At 41.0% G+C, this 17816-nt stretch overlaps 2 protein-coding genes across 5 annotated transcripts in view; one reads left to right on the top strand and one right to left on the bottom strand.

The window, feature by feature from the left end:
• The first annotated feature begins 44 nt into the window (after positions 1-44).
• On the top strand, positions 45-2089 carry LOC134291866 (zinc finger protein 572-like). Its single transcript, XM_062860208.1, has 3 exons — positions 45-206; positions 426-552; positions 614-2089. Exons 1-3 carry the CDS (start codon positions 178-180, stop codon positions 1580-1582), a joined length of 1125 nt encoding a protein of 374 aa, XP_062716192.1. The 5' UTR covers positions 45-177; the 3' UTR covers positions 1583-2089.
• Positions 2090-13915: 11826 nt separating this feature from the next.
• The window catches only part of LOC109621530 (transcription factor collier), a 409396-nt gene continuing 405495 nt past the window's right edge, over positions 13916-17816 (bottom strand). For 2 of the 4 annotated variants that reach the window (XM_062855897.1, XM_062855898.1), the window contains exons 9-12: positions 16844-16998; positions 16652-16778; positions 16357-16587; positions 15709-16286 (exon numbers count right to left, since the gene is read on the bottom strand). In XM_062855897.1, coding sequence (XP_062711881.1) covers positions 15907-16286; positions 16357-16587; positions 16652-16778; positions 16844-16998 — 893 coding nt within the window. In that variant the 3' untranslated portion in view covers positions 15709-15906. Of the gene's footprint in view, positions 15322-15400; positions 15551-15708; positions 16287-16356; positions 16588-16651; positions 16779-16843; positions 16999-17816 lie in introns of those variants that run through there. The other 2 variants (XM_062855900.1, XM_062855901.1) reach the window with 2 other exon arrangements.

Raw genomic sequence — 17816 nt, 5'->3', positions numbered from 1 at the left:
CTGTATTGCAGTGAATGAAGAATCATTCTTCGTACGGCGGGGGTTTTCGTTCAGTGTGGTCTGCTGCTGGGGTAACAACTTCTAAAAGTGTCTTGTTAATTTTTGAAAATTTTGTGTGAAAATTTATGATAATTTGTGTTATTTTTGTGTGAAATAAAAGAATATCCATTGCCCAACATGGATTATGACGAGATGGTTGCAAATTTGTAAGTATAAGTCGATAAATCACCATACTATTGTGCACCGCTCCTGACAGCAAGTTTCATCAGAACCCTTGACGACGCGGTTGCTGTAGCGCAGAACTTTTTGAAATAGTGAAGTGATAGGCGATAAATGAGGTTATAAATCTAATTTATTGCCATTAGAACTATTTGCATGAAAAACGTGAAATAAGTATGTATTCAGTTTCCGAATTAATTTTAAAGGGATCTCTCCATCTGCCGAGCAATTTGCCGCTTGTGTCTTGGGACGAGTGGCCGGATGGAAGACCTATTCTTCAATGAATCCGACGAGCAGCTGAGCCAGAAAATTTTTCAATGCACTTCGGTCAAGGTAAAACAGATTTTTCGGAATGTATTAAAGGTACCTATTTGAAGATATTTTTAATTTCCAGATGATACCTGCCAACGGAATAATTTCGTCAATCTGCCTGAGATGTAAGAACCGACTGATGGAGTTGTTCCAATTCCGAGAACAGTGCGTGAAATGCGAAGAAATATTCCAGGCGAAGATTGAGAAGATGGAAAATGTAACCATCGAGGTTGAGCCGGACATTTTCGGAATGCATCCAAGTGATGATGAAAACGGAGAAGGCTATAGTTTCAGTACAGGCTCGATTGATATCAAGGATGAACCCGACAGTTGGAATGGAATGGATTTCGAAGATGCCATGGGTGTAAATGGAGGGGCATTTTTAATCAGAGCAGGTGCCGAGGAGGACACAGAAGATGCGGAGGATGGTCCTCTGGTTGAGAGTTTCGATGATAGCAATGATAAATACGATAAACCTTACACGTTGAAACATCCCGAGATGGATCTCAATTCGATGGTGGTTTTCATCAAAGAAAAAAAGCATTGGAAATGTCCTCATTGCGAAAAGCACTTTAATCAATCAGGAAACCTTAAAGCTCACATCAATACCCACACCGGATATAAGCCATATACGTGTAACCTATGCAAACGTACCTTCGCGCAGAAAAGCAATCTCAACTATCACATGAAGGCCTCGCACGATCCACTGCGTCCGTTCAAGTGCAATGAATGCGACCGGGCATTCGCCTCGATGGACCAAATGGTGACGCACCTCAGGAACAAACACGTACAACGGACCAACCGGTCCATTCCGGCCAAAAAGCACCACTGCCCGTACTGTGGCAAAGGGTTCTCGCAGAGCTTTAATCTCAAACTGCATGTCAACACTCACACCGGTGAGAGGCCCTACAAGTGCGATCTGTGCGAGAAGACGTTTACCCAGCGAAGCAATCTCAATGTGCACATCAATAGGACTCACAAGGAAAAGGGGCAACTCCAACAGCAGGACGAATCGGAAAAACAGCAAACTCAAGCAGTATTGTCGTCGTGAGGAAAGAAAAGGGAAATTCTCCCGTTCGGCCATTAACTGCACTAAAAAAAAAATTTTGTAGACGTTTTTGTGTTTGTGCGCTAGTAACACAAATTTAGTTATATTCAGCTTCAGGAAATTTTTATGTAAAATATATTTTTCTCCCTAAAGTAGGTAGTACAAATTTTATATTTCGAGAGATTCGTTTTTTTTTTGTGAAATCGAGGATTCAAACAAGCTTGCCATAGGAACCCATTTTTAGCTGGAAAAAATAATATTGCGTTAAGGTCTTGAACAAGCACTCAAGAATTATAGAATTAAGCCAAAAATAAACAAACATGTTGTAAATCTAAAGATCACTCAGGTATAAAGGTAATTGCCCTAAGTCGTAGATTTATTATTGTCCCTTCAGGACATAGGAAGTGAATTTGTATATGCATTATAATAGCTCCACAAGATCAAATAATGAAAACAAGCCTCTGTTCACGGATTGACTTCGTTTTGTGTATAAAGCATTTTCATCCTTATGCATTTTATTTGTGTAATATTCTAATAGAATAAAATTATAAATAAAAAAAATATCTTTAGTCACGATGACACGGAACTACCTATCTACTGCACACGGTGTCTGTGACAAAAAAAAATATTGAAGAAAAAACCATATGAAAGCTGCCACTTTCATTTGAGGCAAAGAGGAAAATCAGGGCCAAACATTTCAATAGGTCCTATCTGCATTTGAGAGGCTCTTTTTGTTCACTTTCTCTTTCAATTATTGCAATGTAATGGTACACTTTTCAACTATTTTTGCAGTACAAATCAAAAGACGATTGTTTTGACCATCGTTCAATGCAAGGAGACAACCATAATACAAATAAACAGCTGAGATATTAACGAAAAAGAGGGAAACCAAAGAGAGCCTCTCTTCTGCAGATTGGACCTTTAGACATGTTTGGCCTGAAATATTCTATTGGGGGATCTAGAACAATCTTTATTTTTTTGTTGTGGTTTCTAGAACAATTTTCCGAAAAATATCAGTTTTTTGGGTATTTTTCATTCAAAATTTGTCTGGGAAAATGACCCCCGAAAAAACATTTCGCTCTTAGTGAAAGCATAGACCCTTAGTTTTCATTTGGTGGGTGACTTAGGGATACTGATTTTGTTCTAATTATATTCTTCTAAGACACCGTGTGCACGAGTGGGGGGTAATGGTCGAGGAATTTCAAATAAATGAGTAGGGGGTTGTGGGGCAAGATGGCCACCCTAAGCTTAGGAGCCTTGGGAGCATATACTTTCATTAGAATATGGCTATTTAACACTCATCCCCTTTGTTTCATGTCTTATCTATCTTCTTAACACAAAAAAAAGCATTTTATTTTGCACTACGAGTGCAAAATAGGGATGTAGTACCGGTAGTACCGGTACCGAAAATACCGGTATTACCGACCATTTTTTGGTACCGAAATACCGGTACTGAGTGATGCTTGGTACCGGTACTTTCGGTACCGTGAAATCTCTCCCAAAGTACTGAAATCTGGTCATTAGTATAGCCAATATGCAATGGAAATAAACGAAAACATTTAAAAACATCAAACAAACAAACATTTCATATAAGCAACCTTTCTGCAAGCCCAGGATATCTTAGTAACGATTGATTCAATGAACATTGAATTTTGGAAAAGGATGAACTAGCTTAGAATAAAGCTTGTTAGATTAGGGGTTCTAGTTATCATTTCAGTTTTTAGAATCCGTTGGTAGCATCACCATGTAAAGTTGTTCCTATTTCATTTCAGACTAACTATTTATTTATTTATTCCGTCAAACAATGTAGACAAGTGAGCATTACATATAAACAAATTACTTAAATTAGCTTAAATTTTAATTGTTTTGGTTTCGGATTGATTTTATGTGTTGTTTTAGTTTTTTCCGAGACATTGTAAAGTCAAGTTTGCTGTCGTATTTATGAGTTACAGTGGATAATGAAATTTTTTCGACGAAAAAAATACACCATTCTACTAAAATCGGTGATTTTAGGGCCCTGTAGGACCAAAATGTTGTAAGTACGGTAAAATGTGTCCTATCTATGTTTTTTGTTCAAGTTAGTATTTTCTGGTAAGCTTATATGACATCCCTGAAATCCGGAATTCAACTGGAAATTGTAAATTTCCTGTGCAATAGGTTATTTTTCATTTTAGTGAAAAATAATCCCAGTACCGGTATTTTACCGGTACTACCGGTACTGTAAGCTCCAGTACCGAAATACCGGTACTCACCAAAAGTGGTCGGTACTGCGACCCCTAGTGCAAAATAAATTCGCCTGAAAAATGCTACTTTCGACATAGATTTTTTGCCATATGGGGCAAGACGACCACTGGGCTATATTTTTACAATTAGTGTGCTTCAATCCCTAGGCAACGTTCAATAAACCAAGGTCACCACAAACCCCTGTAAGCAATTCGTCATGAGGACACTGCACTTATGTTTCTCATAATTTCCGTCTTAAGAATCAGTTATTTTTTTTTTTTCATTTTTCTTATTATTGCATAGTTTCTTATGTTTTTCATATACAGTTATTCCTCGATATAACGTAACTTTTTTTGGTTCAAACTTTTTGCTAATTAAATAATTAATCATGCTATAGAATAGTCTATATGATATTACATCCCTCCTGGAGCCAAGCCTGATACCCAGTTAAGCGTTATATGACCAATTTCGCAATAGTATTAGAGTTTTCGATGTCAATGTTGTATAACAAATGTTATTTAGCTCTTTACTGTTGTTCTACTATTAATTGTCCCATGTTATATGGGATTCCCATATAAAATGGAACAATCGGGCATAGAACGACAGTTTACAGCACAACCATTACATCTTCTACTTATGATTCGGAAAAATCCACTTAGTCTCAGGGTCTGTTCCGATTGGCGAATTAAAATTAAGTTCGACACTTAAACTTGACAGTTCTCCTAAGGAAATAATTATCGAACTGTCAAGTTTAAGTGAAAATTAATTTTAATTTTTTTATTGGAACAGACCCTTAAGAGAAAACTCTGCAGAAAACTAATGGACAAATTCTCTGAAAAATCCCTGGAGGAACGTCTTGAGAAATCACTGAACGATTCAACGAAGAAATGCCCATAATAACTCTTGAAGAAATTCCTGGATAAATGATAGAACTCTTGGAGGAATGACTGAAAAAAATCCGTGGGATAAATATCCCCGGAGGTATTTGTTCCGCAATAAGTAAAGTTATTCCTGGTAAAATTTCTAAAGAAATTCGTGAAATAATCACATTTCTGGTGAAAATCTAGCACTGAAGGAATCCCAGTTAGAATTCCTAGAGAGGTCACAGTGAGAAACCATGAAAAAAAAACTCAGGGAGAATTTTTGCAGTAATTATTCAAAAAACCCTGGACGAATCCCAAGAAGAATTCCTGAAAAAATTCGATCAGCAAAAATGTAATTATTGTGGATTTAGCACTAAATTGGTGTCGGAAGTAACTTCATTGACTTCCGCTGCCTTTCCTATGCGTTAAACATAACGTCGGAAGTAGTGCGCTGTATAGAGCATCAGATTTACTATACAGCGCACTACTTCCGACGTTATGTTTAACGCATAGGAAAGGCAGCGGAAGTCAATAAAGTTACTTCCGACACCAATTTGGTGCTAAATCCACAATAACAATCTCTGGAATGATTGAAAAAACTCCAGGTGGAATTCTAATAGGTGTTCTTGGAGAAATCCTTTCAAGAATTTTTGGAAGAATTACCGTTATATCTCAGAACAGGGTGTCGACTATCTGGAAAATCAGGGAAAGTCAGCGAAGTTTGTTCATGGTCAGGGAAATTTTTTCACGATAATCATAAAACGATGTACATATTTGAGTTATTCATATTCCTACAGTTATGGAATTTGAAAAAAAAAACTAGCTAAATTGTTTCTTTAAACTTTTACATTCATGATTCTGATTTACGATCCATGAACTTCATCCTGAGTTTTGTAGTCTTCAGTTAACATAATGCTGTTCTGAATTTTATCATGAAGACTTATTTCATGTAAAAATTACAAGTCCGGTTTAAAACTAGCAAAAAAGCTAGAAATTAAAAGTACATCACACTGTACTCAATGTAATGTTTGGTGAACTTTCAACCAATTTTTTGGTGATATCGTTTTGGAATGCCTCATACTTGCATCTTGATGGGTTTCTAAAGAATTTATTGGCGAGTTCAGTCTTGAGATGCCCAGAAATTTGATGTACAGACCAATGATGATTTTTATTGTTCTTTAGTAATAATCTCGGGAAAATTATGTTTGCGCAGTACTTCATCTGATTCATTCTAGATCTACGCCTTCAGTAGAACTTGATCTGCCTCTTCAACTTAGAGTTTTTTTTAAGCACATCTACAGGCAATCAAAGCCTTATGCACTAGAGAACTGGATACCGAAGTTACTTCACAGCTTTTTAATGCATTTTCAACTCATGATGATATCTAAACCCTAAAAAAGTCTAAAATATTTTACCCAGATCCTTGAAATAGTCTTCTTTTGCAAAAAAAAATGCAATTTCCTCGACCCTTGATCTATTGGTATATTAATGGCCTTGTGGAAAACAATGATTCAGTTTCTTGGTGGTTTTACGTGAAGTCTATAAGGAATATTTTACAAAATATCTGCAAGATTCTTGGCGGGATTTTTGATGAATTTTCTAAAAATTATTTTGCAATCTTTCCTTAATTAAATTCCTTGCCAAATCGTTACCAGACTTATACACGGCTTTCACAAACTTTTGTATCCCAACGCCATCTCTAGTGGTCTTCTGGCATAGTCCTTACAGGATTCAAATGGTTTGTTTCCGCAGATTATTCGTAAGTTACGAAAGTTATTTCAAGGTGATAACTATGTAACGAAGACAGGAATATCAATCTTCTAAAAGTCCTTCAAGGGAAATTCATGTTGCAATTCCTAGTTTTGGAAGAATATCGAAACATAACCTGCTAGATATCCTGTAATCTTATTTTAGGATTAAACAGATTTTCCATCAATGCTTAGAGGCATCAGAATGTTTAGCAGGAAAATCCGTACGACTTTTCGAAAGCGCTTGATGGAGCTTTTAAAAGTATGGGACATTTCTACAAAATAAGTGTGGTGAATTTTCGAGAAAAACAAATCTTGATGAGTTTGTCAGCATTGTGGCAGACTTTTTAGAGAATTTCCATGAAAAGTTACACGATTCATGAAGGTCTTTTTGACAAATTAGGAAAGTTTATAAACTGCGTTCAGATATTTCCAATATACTTCTGACACATCAGTATCAGAAATAATATTGAAGAACTTGTGGATGAATCTCTTGCTGAAGGATTTTATTTGTGAGGTTTTTTTCATTATGAAATTTAAATATACATACATGCAAAATTTGCGACAAAATTGCAGCTATCTGGAGTTGCTCATAGAGAAGTTCTAACTAATAAAAAAAATCAAGATGTCATCCTAATGATGCTGTGGGGGTATATCTTTCGATTACCCTAGTTGTAATTTTTGCATTTTTAAAGAATTGCTTGTTGGTTTTCTGAAAGGGTTTTCATCTAAATTAGGAAGTTTTTGGTGGACGTGTCAAAAGCTATTTCCAAAACAGCGTATCAGATAGAAGAATTCGGAACAAATACTGCCAATTGCCTTAAATCTATTGGAAAAAAATCTGGTTCAGTTTACTTGACAATGATTTTATTGCCCTTTTCCGGCTATACCAGTCGGCTAGCATGTCTGAAATAGACGTAAAAACTTGAAGTATTTTTAGGCAAAGTACGTTTATTTGGCAAATTGAGAGATAAATTTGTGAAAAAATTACCACTTGTTTTGGTAGGATTCGAACCCACGACTCTGTTATCGCTAGTCCGGCGCTTTAACCAACTAAGCTACAGAACAAGTTACAACTCTGCAGAATAGAAAGTCAAACTGGATTCGTAGCTCTTTGAAGTATTTTTAGGCAAAGTACGTTTAATTGACTTCGAATCCAGTTTGACTTTCTATTCTGCAGAGTTGTAACTTATTCTGTAGCTTAGTTGGTTAAAGCGCCGGACTAGCGATAACGGAGTCGTGGGTTCGAATCCCACCAAAACAAGTGGTAATTTTTCACAAATTTATCTCTCAATTTGCCAATTAAACGTACTTTGCCTAAAAATACTTCAAGTTTTTACGTCTATTTCAGTTTACTTGTTTTTTTTTCTATTTTTGCACTCCTACAAAAACCAGGAAAATTCAGAGAATTTTATTTTATCTCAAGAGCAGACACCCTTAAGCTGTTATTTACATGACCTGGAATTTTCAGTGAAAGTGACTAGAAAGTCAGGAAAAGTCAGGGAATTTGATTTTCAAAATTGAGTCGACACCCTGCAGAAGGACCTCTAAGGGATTACTGGAAAACTCACAGCAGCTTTAGTAGCGGAATCTGAGGAGGAAATCCTTCAGAGATTCCGTTAAAATATAAAAAAATCTATATTGGGACGTTAAACAGAACTGGTACAATGGCCCTCCGGCGAGACAGGAGTGTTGGCGTTGGCCCAATAAGCCACCCGTGAAAATCCCCATTTGGAATAACATAGGAGAAAATACGACTCAATACAATCGGCAAAGACCCACGCGACGAATTAAGGAATACGATTGGAAACATGGAATTGCAAGTCACTAGGTTTCGCAGGATGTGACAGGATAATCTACGACGAACTACATCCCCGCAACTTCGACATCGTGGCGTTGCGGGCGTTGCAGGAGCTTTGTTGGACTGGACAGAATGTGTGGAAAAGCGGGCATCGAGCGGCTACCTTCTACCAAAGCTGTGGCACCGGTGGCACCACCAATGAACTGGAAACAGGATTTATAGTGTTGGGCAAGATGCGACAACGTGTGATCGGGTGGCAGCCGATCAACGCAAGGATGTGCATGTTGAGAGTTAAGGGCCGTTTCTTCAACTACAGCATCATCAACGTCCACTGCCCACACGAAGGGAGACCCGATGACGAGAAAGAAGCGTTCTACGCGCAGTTAGAGCAAACATACGATGGTTGCTCGCCGCGTGACGTGAAAATCGTTGTCGGCGACATGAACGCGCAGGTAGGAAGGGAGGAAATGTACAGACCGGTAATCGGGCGAAACAGCCTGCACGCCGTATCGAATGATAACGGCCAGCGATGCGTAAACTTTGCAGCCTCCCGTGGTATGGTAGTCCGAAGCACCTTCTTCCCCCGCAAAGATATCCACAAAGCCACCTGGAGATCACCCGACCATCAAACAGAAATCCAAATCGACCACGTTCTAATCGACGGTAAATTCTTCTCAGATATAACCAACGTCCGCACATACCGCAGTGCGAATATAGATTCGGATCACTACTTAGTCGCCGTATGCATGCGCTCAAAACTTTCGACAGTTATCACCACGCGTCGAAGTCGAACGCCGCGGCTCAACATCGAGCAACTTCGTAACGTAGAAGTGGCTCAAGACTACGCGCAGCAGTTAGCAGTGGCCCTACCAGAGCAGCTTGGCGCAGCTACACTTGAAGATAGCTGGAGGGACATCCGATCCGCCATAGGTAGTACCTCGGCTACATCACTAGGCTTCGCGACTCCGAATCACAGAAACAACTGGTACGACGGCGAATGTGAACAGTTGAAAAACGAGAAGAATGCAGCATGGGCGAGAATGCTGCAACACCGTACGAGAGCGAATGAGGCACGTTACAAACAGGCGCGGAACAGGCAGAACTCAGTCTTCCGGATGAAGAAGCGCCAGCAGGAAGAACGAGATCGCGAAGCGATAGAAGAGCTGTACCGCGCTAAAGAAACACGAAAGCTCTACGAGAAGCTGAACCGCTCGCGCAAAGGCTTTGTGCCACAAGCCGACATGTGCCGAAATAATCACGGGAATATTCTCATGAGCGAGCGTGAGGTGGCCGAGAGATGGCGCCAGCATTACGATGAGAACCTCAATGGCGACGCTGCAAGTACCGAAGGTGGCGTAGTAACAGATCTAGGAGTATGTGCACAGGACGAAAGACTTCCGGCCCCTGACTTCCAAGAGATTGAGGAGGAGCTTGACCGGTTGAAAAACAACAAAGTCACTGGAGCAGATCAACTGCGAGCTTCTAAAATACGGTAAAGAAGCACTGGTGAAAGCACTACACTGGGTCATTACCAAGATTTGGGAGGAGGAAGTATTACCGGAGGAATGGATAGAACGTATCCACTTATCCGCGAGCGGTAATGGCGGCGGCGGACATAACCAACCGGTTCGGAATGTGACGTTTCTTGGGGGAAAGTCAAAACAGTTTCATTCTCCTCCTCACCCCTTCACCCACCGATCGGTGGCGCCAACCGATTGCGATCCCCACGAAACGTCAAAATTCGAATCGGTTATTTGTGCCCGCCGCCGCCATTACCGCTCGCGGATAAGTGGATAGTGTATCCCATCTACAAAAAGGGCGACAAGTTGGATTGCGGGAACTACCGCGCCATCACACTACTGCCGCCGTCTATCACCGATTGCAAGAGAGTTCGTGGGGCAATATCAGGGTGGATTCATGGGTGAACGCGCTACAACGGACCAGATGTTCGCCATCCGCCAGGTGTTGCAGAAATGCCGCGAATACAACGTGCCCATACATCACTTGTTCATCGGTTTCAAACCGACGTACGATACAATCGATCGAGAACAGCTATGGCAGATTATGTACGAATACGGATTCCCGTATGAACTGATACGATTTGTCAAGGCGACGATGGATCGAGTGATGTGCGTAGTTCGAGTATCAAGGACACTCTCGAGTCCCTTCGAATCTCGCAGAGGGTTACGTCAAGGTGATGGTCTTTCGTGCTTGCTGTTAAACATTGCGTTAGAAGGTGTAATAAGGAGAGTGGGGATAAACACGAGTGGGACGGTTTTCACAAAGTCCGTTCAGCTGCTTGGTTTTGCTGATGATATTGATATTATAGCTCATAAATTTGAGACGATGGTGGAAACGTACATCTGACTAAAAAAAGAAGCCAGACGAATCGGATTAGTCATTAATGTATCAAAGACAAAGTACATGATGGCAAAGGGCTCCAGGGAGGAATCATCGCGCCTACCACCCCGAATTTCTATCGACAGTGATGAAATCGAGGCGGTTGAAGAATTCGTGTACTTGGGCTCACTGATGACCGCCGACAATGACACCAGCAGAGAAATTCAGAGACGCAGATCTCTATGATCGAAAAAACTTCGCCGTCACACGAAGTTAACTATCTACAAACCGCTTATTAGACCGTTAGTCCCCTATGGGCATGAAGCATGGACCCTACGTGCAGAGGACCAACGCGCCCTTGGAGATTTCGAACGGTAGGTGTTGCGTACCATTTACGGCGGAGTGCAGATGGAAGACGGAACTTGGAGAAGGCGAATGAGCCACGAGCTGCATCAGCTTCTGAGAGAACCAATATTACAAGTTTTATTTTTATGTTAAATCTAGACCAACATTTGAAAAGGGCGGAAGAGCCAAAATGTAAACAAATCACTTTTCAGCATAATTTGATGAAACAACTCATAAACATATGATTTTTCCTGACGTTAGCTCAAAAATGAGTTTCCACTTCTGGAAAACAATAATTTAAATAAAGGCGGATTTCCACATCTGATTTTGATCACTTCATTTGGTTGTTCCGCCAATGATCTTGCGCTTTGAAAAGAAGCACAAAAAGGCACAAAATTGTTAACACTGTTGAATAAACAGTCGAGAACAACATCTCGAAATTCATATATATCAAATTTACACAAAACTTTTACTCCCACTTTTGATTAAAGTCGCCCCTAACTACTTACACCGTTATTGAAAAGCCTTCGTCATTACGTCGTGCTTCGGCGCCCATCAAAATGTCTGAGTGGAAATCCGCCGCGCACTTATTGCTCTTGTTGCGCACGGATGGTTCTTACGCCCAAGATCAAATCGTGCGTTTTTCATAGTAAAATTCAATAAAGTCGCTGACCGACTACAATAACTGGCGATAATATGGCTTCAATGTCTATTCAGGATATATTTTCTCCAAAGGACCCAGATTTGGATGATATGAAGCTGGTAAAGCTTCAGTGATAAAAATGTTAGCGAATGGTCTCTAATCCGGTCCGGCATAGGTCACAGCAGGTAGATTCAGCAAAAGGTGATATTGGGAACCAGGCCCGTGCACAGAAAAGGCGACAAGGGAGGGGTTTTATCCAATTTTAGCAAAGGGTGAAGGAGGCCTTGTGTATAGAGTATCGGCAATGGGAGGAGTTTAACCCCCCAAAACCCATCCGTTGTGCACGGGCTTGTTGGGAACATAATATGCCTGCGCTTCCCCATCGGTACTGTAGCTATATATTTTTTTTCAACACGCATTATGGACAATGGCAGGGGCAACTCCCTCCTTTGCTGTACGATACTAGATAAACTGTAAAGAGTTGTTCATCATAGATAAGAGCTAGAATATAAATTTCAATCGAAATCTGATTTCCATTGCATTTTACTCATTGTTTTTTACCACTCATCGTAGGCAACGTCAAGAGAAAATTTCCTTCCTCCTCCAATGTCCAATGTCAGATAAACTTCAATTAGTTAATTTTAGTTAATAAAGCTTCAAAATCAATTTATTGCAGTGGATTAGGTCCAAAATCTATTGCATTCCACTAATTTCGATACAAAATTTCTTCGGGCGTAACAACAAAAGCGATCGATTCTAGGTAATATCGACCAGGCGTAATTCCAGTGCTGGCGACCAAGCGGCGTAGCATGTCGGGCGTAATGACCAATGAGTTTTTATTTGGGTGTTATTTTCATTTCATTCATTTTCTTTAAGGAAAAACGCTTGTTTGTACTTTTTGACATAAAATCACCAAGAGGATAGTGTTTTCTTCTAAAACAACGAAAAAGATTGAGTGCACACGCACAAAGTGTTAAATAGGAATTAGTTTTAGATTGTGAAAATTTGCAAGCGTTTTTCTCGAATCTAACATGTTGGATATCCGCCCTTTTCACATGTTGGTCTAGAAATGGGCTATTTTATCTTGTAAACATTCCCCTAGTATTAATGCACATTTATAGGGCTCTGGCAGAATAGAGGCCCGCAATCCTATTTCGATTGCCAACATTCAGGCCATTTCGGGTCGCGATTACGTACTAGAGATGTAAACCTTTCCCTGGCACAGACATCAAGTTATAGAAGTCTAGTGATGAAACCCGAATCGGGATGCCCCCTTAGGATAAGAAATTCCTAGACAAATCTCAAGCTATGGAAGCAGCTAATGCTGCGAACAATTGACTGATAGACTAACAACATTAATGAAACCTCGTCATCCTGGGTTCGGAAATTGTTATCCACTAAAGGTAATTAGGCAAGATTTGTGTTCTGTGTAGTGTATGTCCATATGCGATGTCCTAATTTATTACGCATTTGTAAGGTTCCACTACAAAATATTATATTTTAATGTGTATTAGTAGTGTTTCGTGTTTCATTATTTTTTCGTAATACCAACCATCGCCCACACCGCGAAAATCGGGAGGCTACGGTGGACGGGTCACGCCATAAGGATATCGGATAGCAACCCGACTAAAATGGTTCTCGAGAGTCATCTGACCGGTACAAGAAGACGTGGTGCGCAGCGAGCTAGGTGGGTCGACCAAGTGGAGGACGATCTGCGGACCCTACGCAGAGTGCGGAACTGAAGGTGCACAGCCATGGACCGAGAAGATTGGAAACGACTCCTAGACTAGTCTTGGCTGATTTGGTAGAATAAATGGCCCAAAATTAAGTATATTTTAGAGAACTTACAGTAAACATCTGTAATACTTTGATGCAGTAGCAAATATAAGTATGTTGATTTAAATAGAGCATGGTTTCCCAAACTGTGGGTCGCGACCCCCCAGGGGGGGGGGGGGGGGGGGGGTCGCCGGCCTTCATCCAGGGGATCGCGAGGGACAGTAAAATATTTTACTGTAACAGACAACAAATGAGGGAATTTCTATGGGGGGTCGCGAAAGCTACGTCTGCTGGCAAAAGGGGGTCGCGCGAACTGAAAGTTTGGGAACCTTTGAAATAGAAGATCTACTTAAATAGGTATGTATCGGTAAGACAGAACATCTTTACAAGTGTTTGTTGATCTGGTAGGACGGGTGGAACATGTTATCTTATTTCGGGACATCGCACGGGTGACTTGTACGATGGTTTAAAAAAATAAGTGACGAACCTGTCGTTTTCTAGCACATGAAGCTTTATGCTCGCCTGTGGATAAATTAATCGCTTGAAGAAATTGGGACAGTTTCGGATATGACAGAGTAAAGATAGGAAAATCCCATCTGATTTTTCACACCAATATTTATTTGATCTGAAACTTGGTTGTTCATAATCGATTTTTAATTGCCACTGGTTCACAGGAGGATTTCAAATTCCTCAATGTATCTATATCTACAATCTATTTATAACCGGAACGACGACAAAGAACGAGTGCGTGATCTGTCGCCCGTAACGGTTGCGTGTTGGCTTTGCTTTTGATCCGTAAAATTGATTAATTTCCTATTCAGATCATATCTTTGCTTTTGCTCTGTTTTTATAAATATAAGGTCAGTGTGGATTCTGATTCTTCGATTCTTTCATTAGCTGCTCTGGACTTCAAACTTTGACCAAACCGGTTTATTTCACTTGCAAAACCAATTCATTTTCATTCCGATTTTTTTTATTGAGTGCTGTTTCTGAAAGCTAACTTGACAACGATTGTTCAAAATTCGCAAAAACGTGATTCACTGAGCTAAAAATTAAACTAGAAAATACAAGACATAAAAGATTCTCCCTAGCGAGAGTGATTGCTTTCCAATGAGATCAACGAGATGAAATGATTGGTTGCGCGCCAAAAGCTTCTCGACTAAAAGTACGCAGCCTCCTGAAAGCGTGGCCATCCTAAAGCCATTCCAGGAGCTTTTTAGAACAAAAGAGACGAAATGTGAAATGTTTCATGAGCAGTTTGTATGTGTGGGTGGTGTTCCGTGGTCTCGGTATCGTATACAAATTAAGCGCCAGCTAATGGGGTCCATTGATTGCAGCAATAGTTTTCCGTTTATTTTAGAATGATGTTTCGACTTTCTTTTATTTTGTTTTGCTAAATATTTGCTTGTTTTGATGTTTGCTTCTTGAGTGGTTGATCGAGAGATTAACAACTATTTGTTTTTATTAAGGGTTGTTTCGTTTAATAACTCTTACTGACACATGTAGATATGATTGGATGAAATGTACGACTTTTGTCTTGTTTCTCAAAGATATGTTTTGAATAATGTATTTTGCTATCGTTTTTTTGTTTAAATTACTTCGTTGACTTTTTTCCTTTAGAAATCGCAAAATTTTAACTATAAAGCTTCTTTTGCTTTGTTTATTACTTTAAAATAACTGGCTTTATACAATGTTTACAATGCCCTTACAGTTCAACGACTGAAGGAGGTTAGTTTATATTGCACATTAAACCAAAAATGGGGTAAAAATGGGTAATAAATAGATGAGGATGCAACTGAAGAGCATTGGGGAGTTAAGTATCTTACACAGGGGAAGTTTTGCAATAACAAACAACGACGAAGAGGTCGTCCATACGTTGGCTAGGCTTTACTTGGACGTCGTGCTGGCCACTGCAAGGGGGCTAGGTGTGTAACCTTGGGACCCACACGTGGTCATCGAGTAGGGACTGAAGCCACTGCCGCCACTCATCAGTCCGTTGATTCCTGCAGCGTTTCGAGAGAGGTAGAAAACGAAATAGTGAATTTCAAGAGCGATGATTGTTTAGGAGATAAAAATACTAACAGCAAAGATCGGTTGAAGAATTTGGGGGCCCTTAGACCGCGGTCGCTACAGACGATGAAGAAGTATGCCAGAACTGATGTGCTCCAGCGGCCGCCGAGTAGCCATGCGATGGAACGAGCTGCGAGTGCCACAAGTTAGACGACGAAGTAACTGGATGGATTGGTAGAGAAAGAATCGTTTTTTTTTATGAGGAAACTTTACGACACATTGAGGAGTGACTTTTTTGTGAACGTTCATGCAGGTCAGAAGGGCTAACTTAACAAGGTATACTTGTCGGATTCGTGTTCTGCCCTACAAGGCATCTAAATCTGACAACAACACTATGCCAAGTTAGCCTTTCTGGCAGTCATTACCGATCGCAGAAAAGTGGGCTATGGAAACAATAGAAATCGACGGTCACATGCAGTACTAACGGCAGCGTGTTCATCGATTTTTTTTAGGTTTGATGTGAAATTTGCGGGTTCAAACAGAATTCATCCTTCTTGATGACTTCTGTTTGGAACATGCTAATAAATTTTCAAAACAAAAGGGCTGATTCGGCGTATCGGTCTGTAGCGATTTTGGGCGGATTTTAGGCACTTGGTAGTTAAGGATAAACAAAAGGGTGTTAATCCAATCGTTGTTGTTAGTATTGCATGTGTTAATGTCGACTTCAGACTATCGAACAAACAAACAAGTATCGACACGGAAAAAGCGTTGCACTTACTTGACGAGGAGTTGAAGACACTGGCGGGTGACGAGGTTAGCCCGCTCATGTTGGATGCCGTAGCGTAGCCATTGCTGCTTCCGTACGAGCCTCCACCGGAGGAATGTGGAGTTGACGCGCTACTACAGTAGCCTCCCCTGGGACTCACGCTGCTGCTTTGGGCTCGAGTGTATTCATCAGCTGAAAGAGACAGAGCAAAATAACGTTCCATAAGATACGTTGGTGTGGAATGTGTCAAACTCGGTGTTACCTTCTCCCCATTGGCCAGCACCGTCCTGGACGCTCACTGCCAGCTGTCCACTGTATGAATTGAAGCCGGAGGAGCCATTCGGAGAACGGGGCATAGAGTAGAGAGCCTCCGCAAGGTCTGCCGCTCGCTTCAAGATAATCTCCTTGGGGAGTTTCTCCGGATCGCCTGGATGCCGAGGGATAAGCTTCTGTAACCGTTGGAAACCGTAGTCTATGGTTGGTTCACTTAGCGCTGAAATGAAGAAAGAAGTCAGAATTAACATATTGAAGAACGAAAATTCATATTAACTACTTACAGACATACACGAATCGACCGGGTGATCCCTTGCAGAACTGTTTGCTCTTGTAGGACAACGTGACTTCCACCACTCCTGGTATATGCCGGGGAGGAGTCTGCACCCGGATTGCGTGTGACGTAATCAACTGTCGATTGGAACAAAAGAAACACCGTCAGTACCTGTTGAAGACTTCCCATGAAAAGGGCTTACCTCACTCCACACCAGCATGGTGCCGAAAACCACCTGTAGCCCGTCGAAGAAGTTATCGCCCACGATGATTACCTGCGCACCGCCGGTCGTCCAACCTTCGCTAGGGCTGATCGCCTTGATGCAGGGTGTTGCCATTGGTAGCGGTGGATAGATGCCTGCGTATCAGCAACAGGAAAAAAAAGAACAAGGATTTATTTTCTCTCCGATTCCTCCAACTTCCGACTAACGATACGGGCGAACTAGCTAGCTAGAGAGATAGATGGTTGACATAATCCGATTATACGAATCATAGCTACAACAACCGCAGCAGACACACATACTCGATGATGCTCGTCGACGACGACGACGAGACCCTCCTATACCAACCGCAGTCGTGGAGGACGTTGCTGCTGTTGCAAGCTCAATTTGTGTCCCTCTATTAGCGGGGACTTAATTCCGGGGTGGTTCGTTGTGCGGAGATATGGCCTTAAAGCCATTTCCTAGTGTCCGCTGCGCTGTATCACAAAAAAAAAACGCAATTCAAATTAAAAATTCAACCACCACGTGTTGATTGCTAACCACAACTCTGGCATCAGTAGGGCTGTACGTCCTCAGCCACGGTGCGGTGGTACCACATCGTCGATTAGCTCTACTGACTGCCTATCTACTGGCGTCCGGTGAAACTAACCGAACGGAACTCGGACATGCTCAATGCTCATCGTAGGCGCCACCGTGGCTAGAAACGGAAAGTGTCGGTCGATTCTATGCATACATTCATGAATGAAGTGCTACGTTACGTTTCATAGTTGGGATGAAAATTTAATTGAGCGCGCGCGGAATGGAGAGGGACGAATGACCTTCGGGTTAAAGTCCCTCGAACCCAACAAAAGAAGAAGAAAAAAGAAGCGCGCGGAATGGCTATCGGAATATGAATAGCATGATTCGGGCATGGAGTGCGTACACGTGTGTTGGCAGCTATCTAGGTTAGGAAATT

This window comes from Aedes albopictus, chromosome 3, assembly GCF_035046485.1.
Source record: "Aedes albopictus strain Foshan chromosome 3, AalbF5, whole genome shotgun sequence".
Classification (NCBI taxonomy): domain Eukaryota; kingdom Metazoa; phylum Arthropoda; class Insecta; order Diptera; family Culicidae; genus Aedes; species Aedes albopictus.
The sequence above is the reverse complement of the archived record's forward strand: the minus strand, read 5'-3'. Positions and strand labels throughout refer to the sequence as shown.

What these genes read in the sequence shown, in the direction of transcription:
- LOC134291866 (XM_062860208.1), top strand. Translation starts at nt 178, where the DNA reads ATGGATTATGACGAGATGGTTGCAAATTT. An exon ending in GACGAGATGGTTGCAAATTT is followed by an intron (nt 207 to 425) that starts GTAAGTATAAGT and finishes TTAATTTTAAAG; the next exon opens with GGATCTCTCCATCTGCCGAG. An exon ending in TTCAATGCACTTCGGTCAAG is followed by an intron (nt 553 to 613) that starts GTAAAACAGATT and finishes TTTAATTTCCAG; the next exon opens with ATGATACCTGCCAACGGAAT.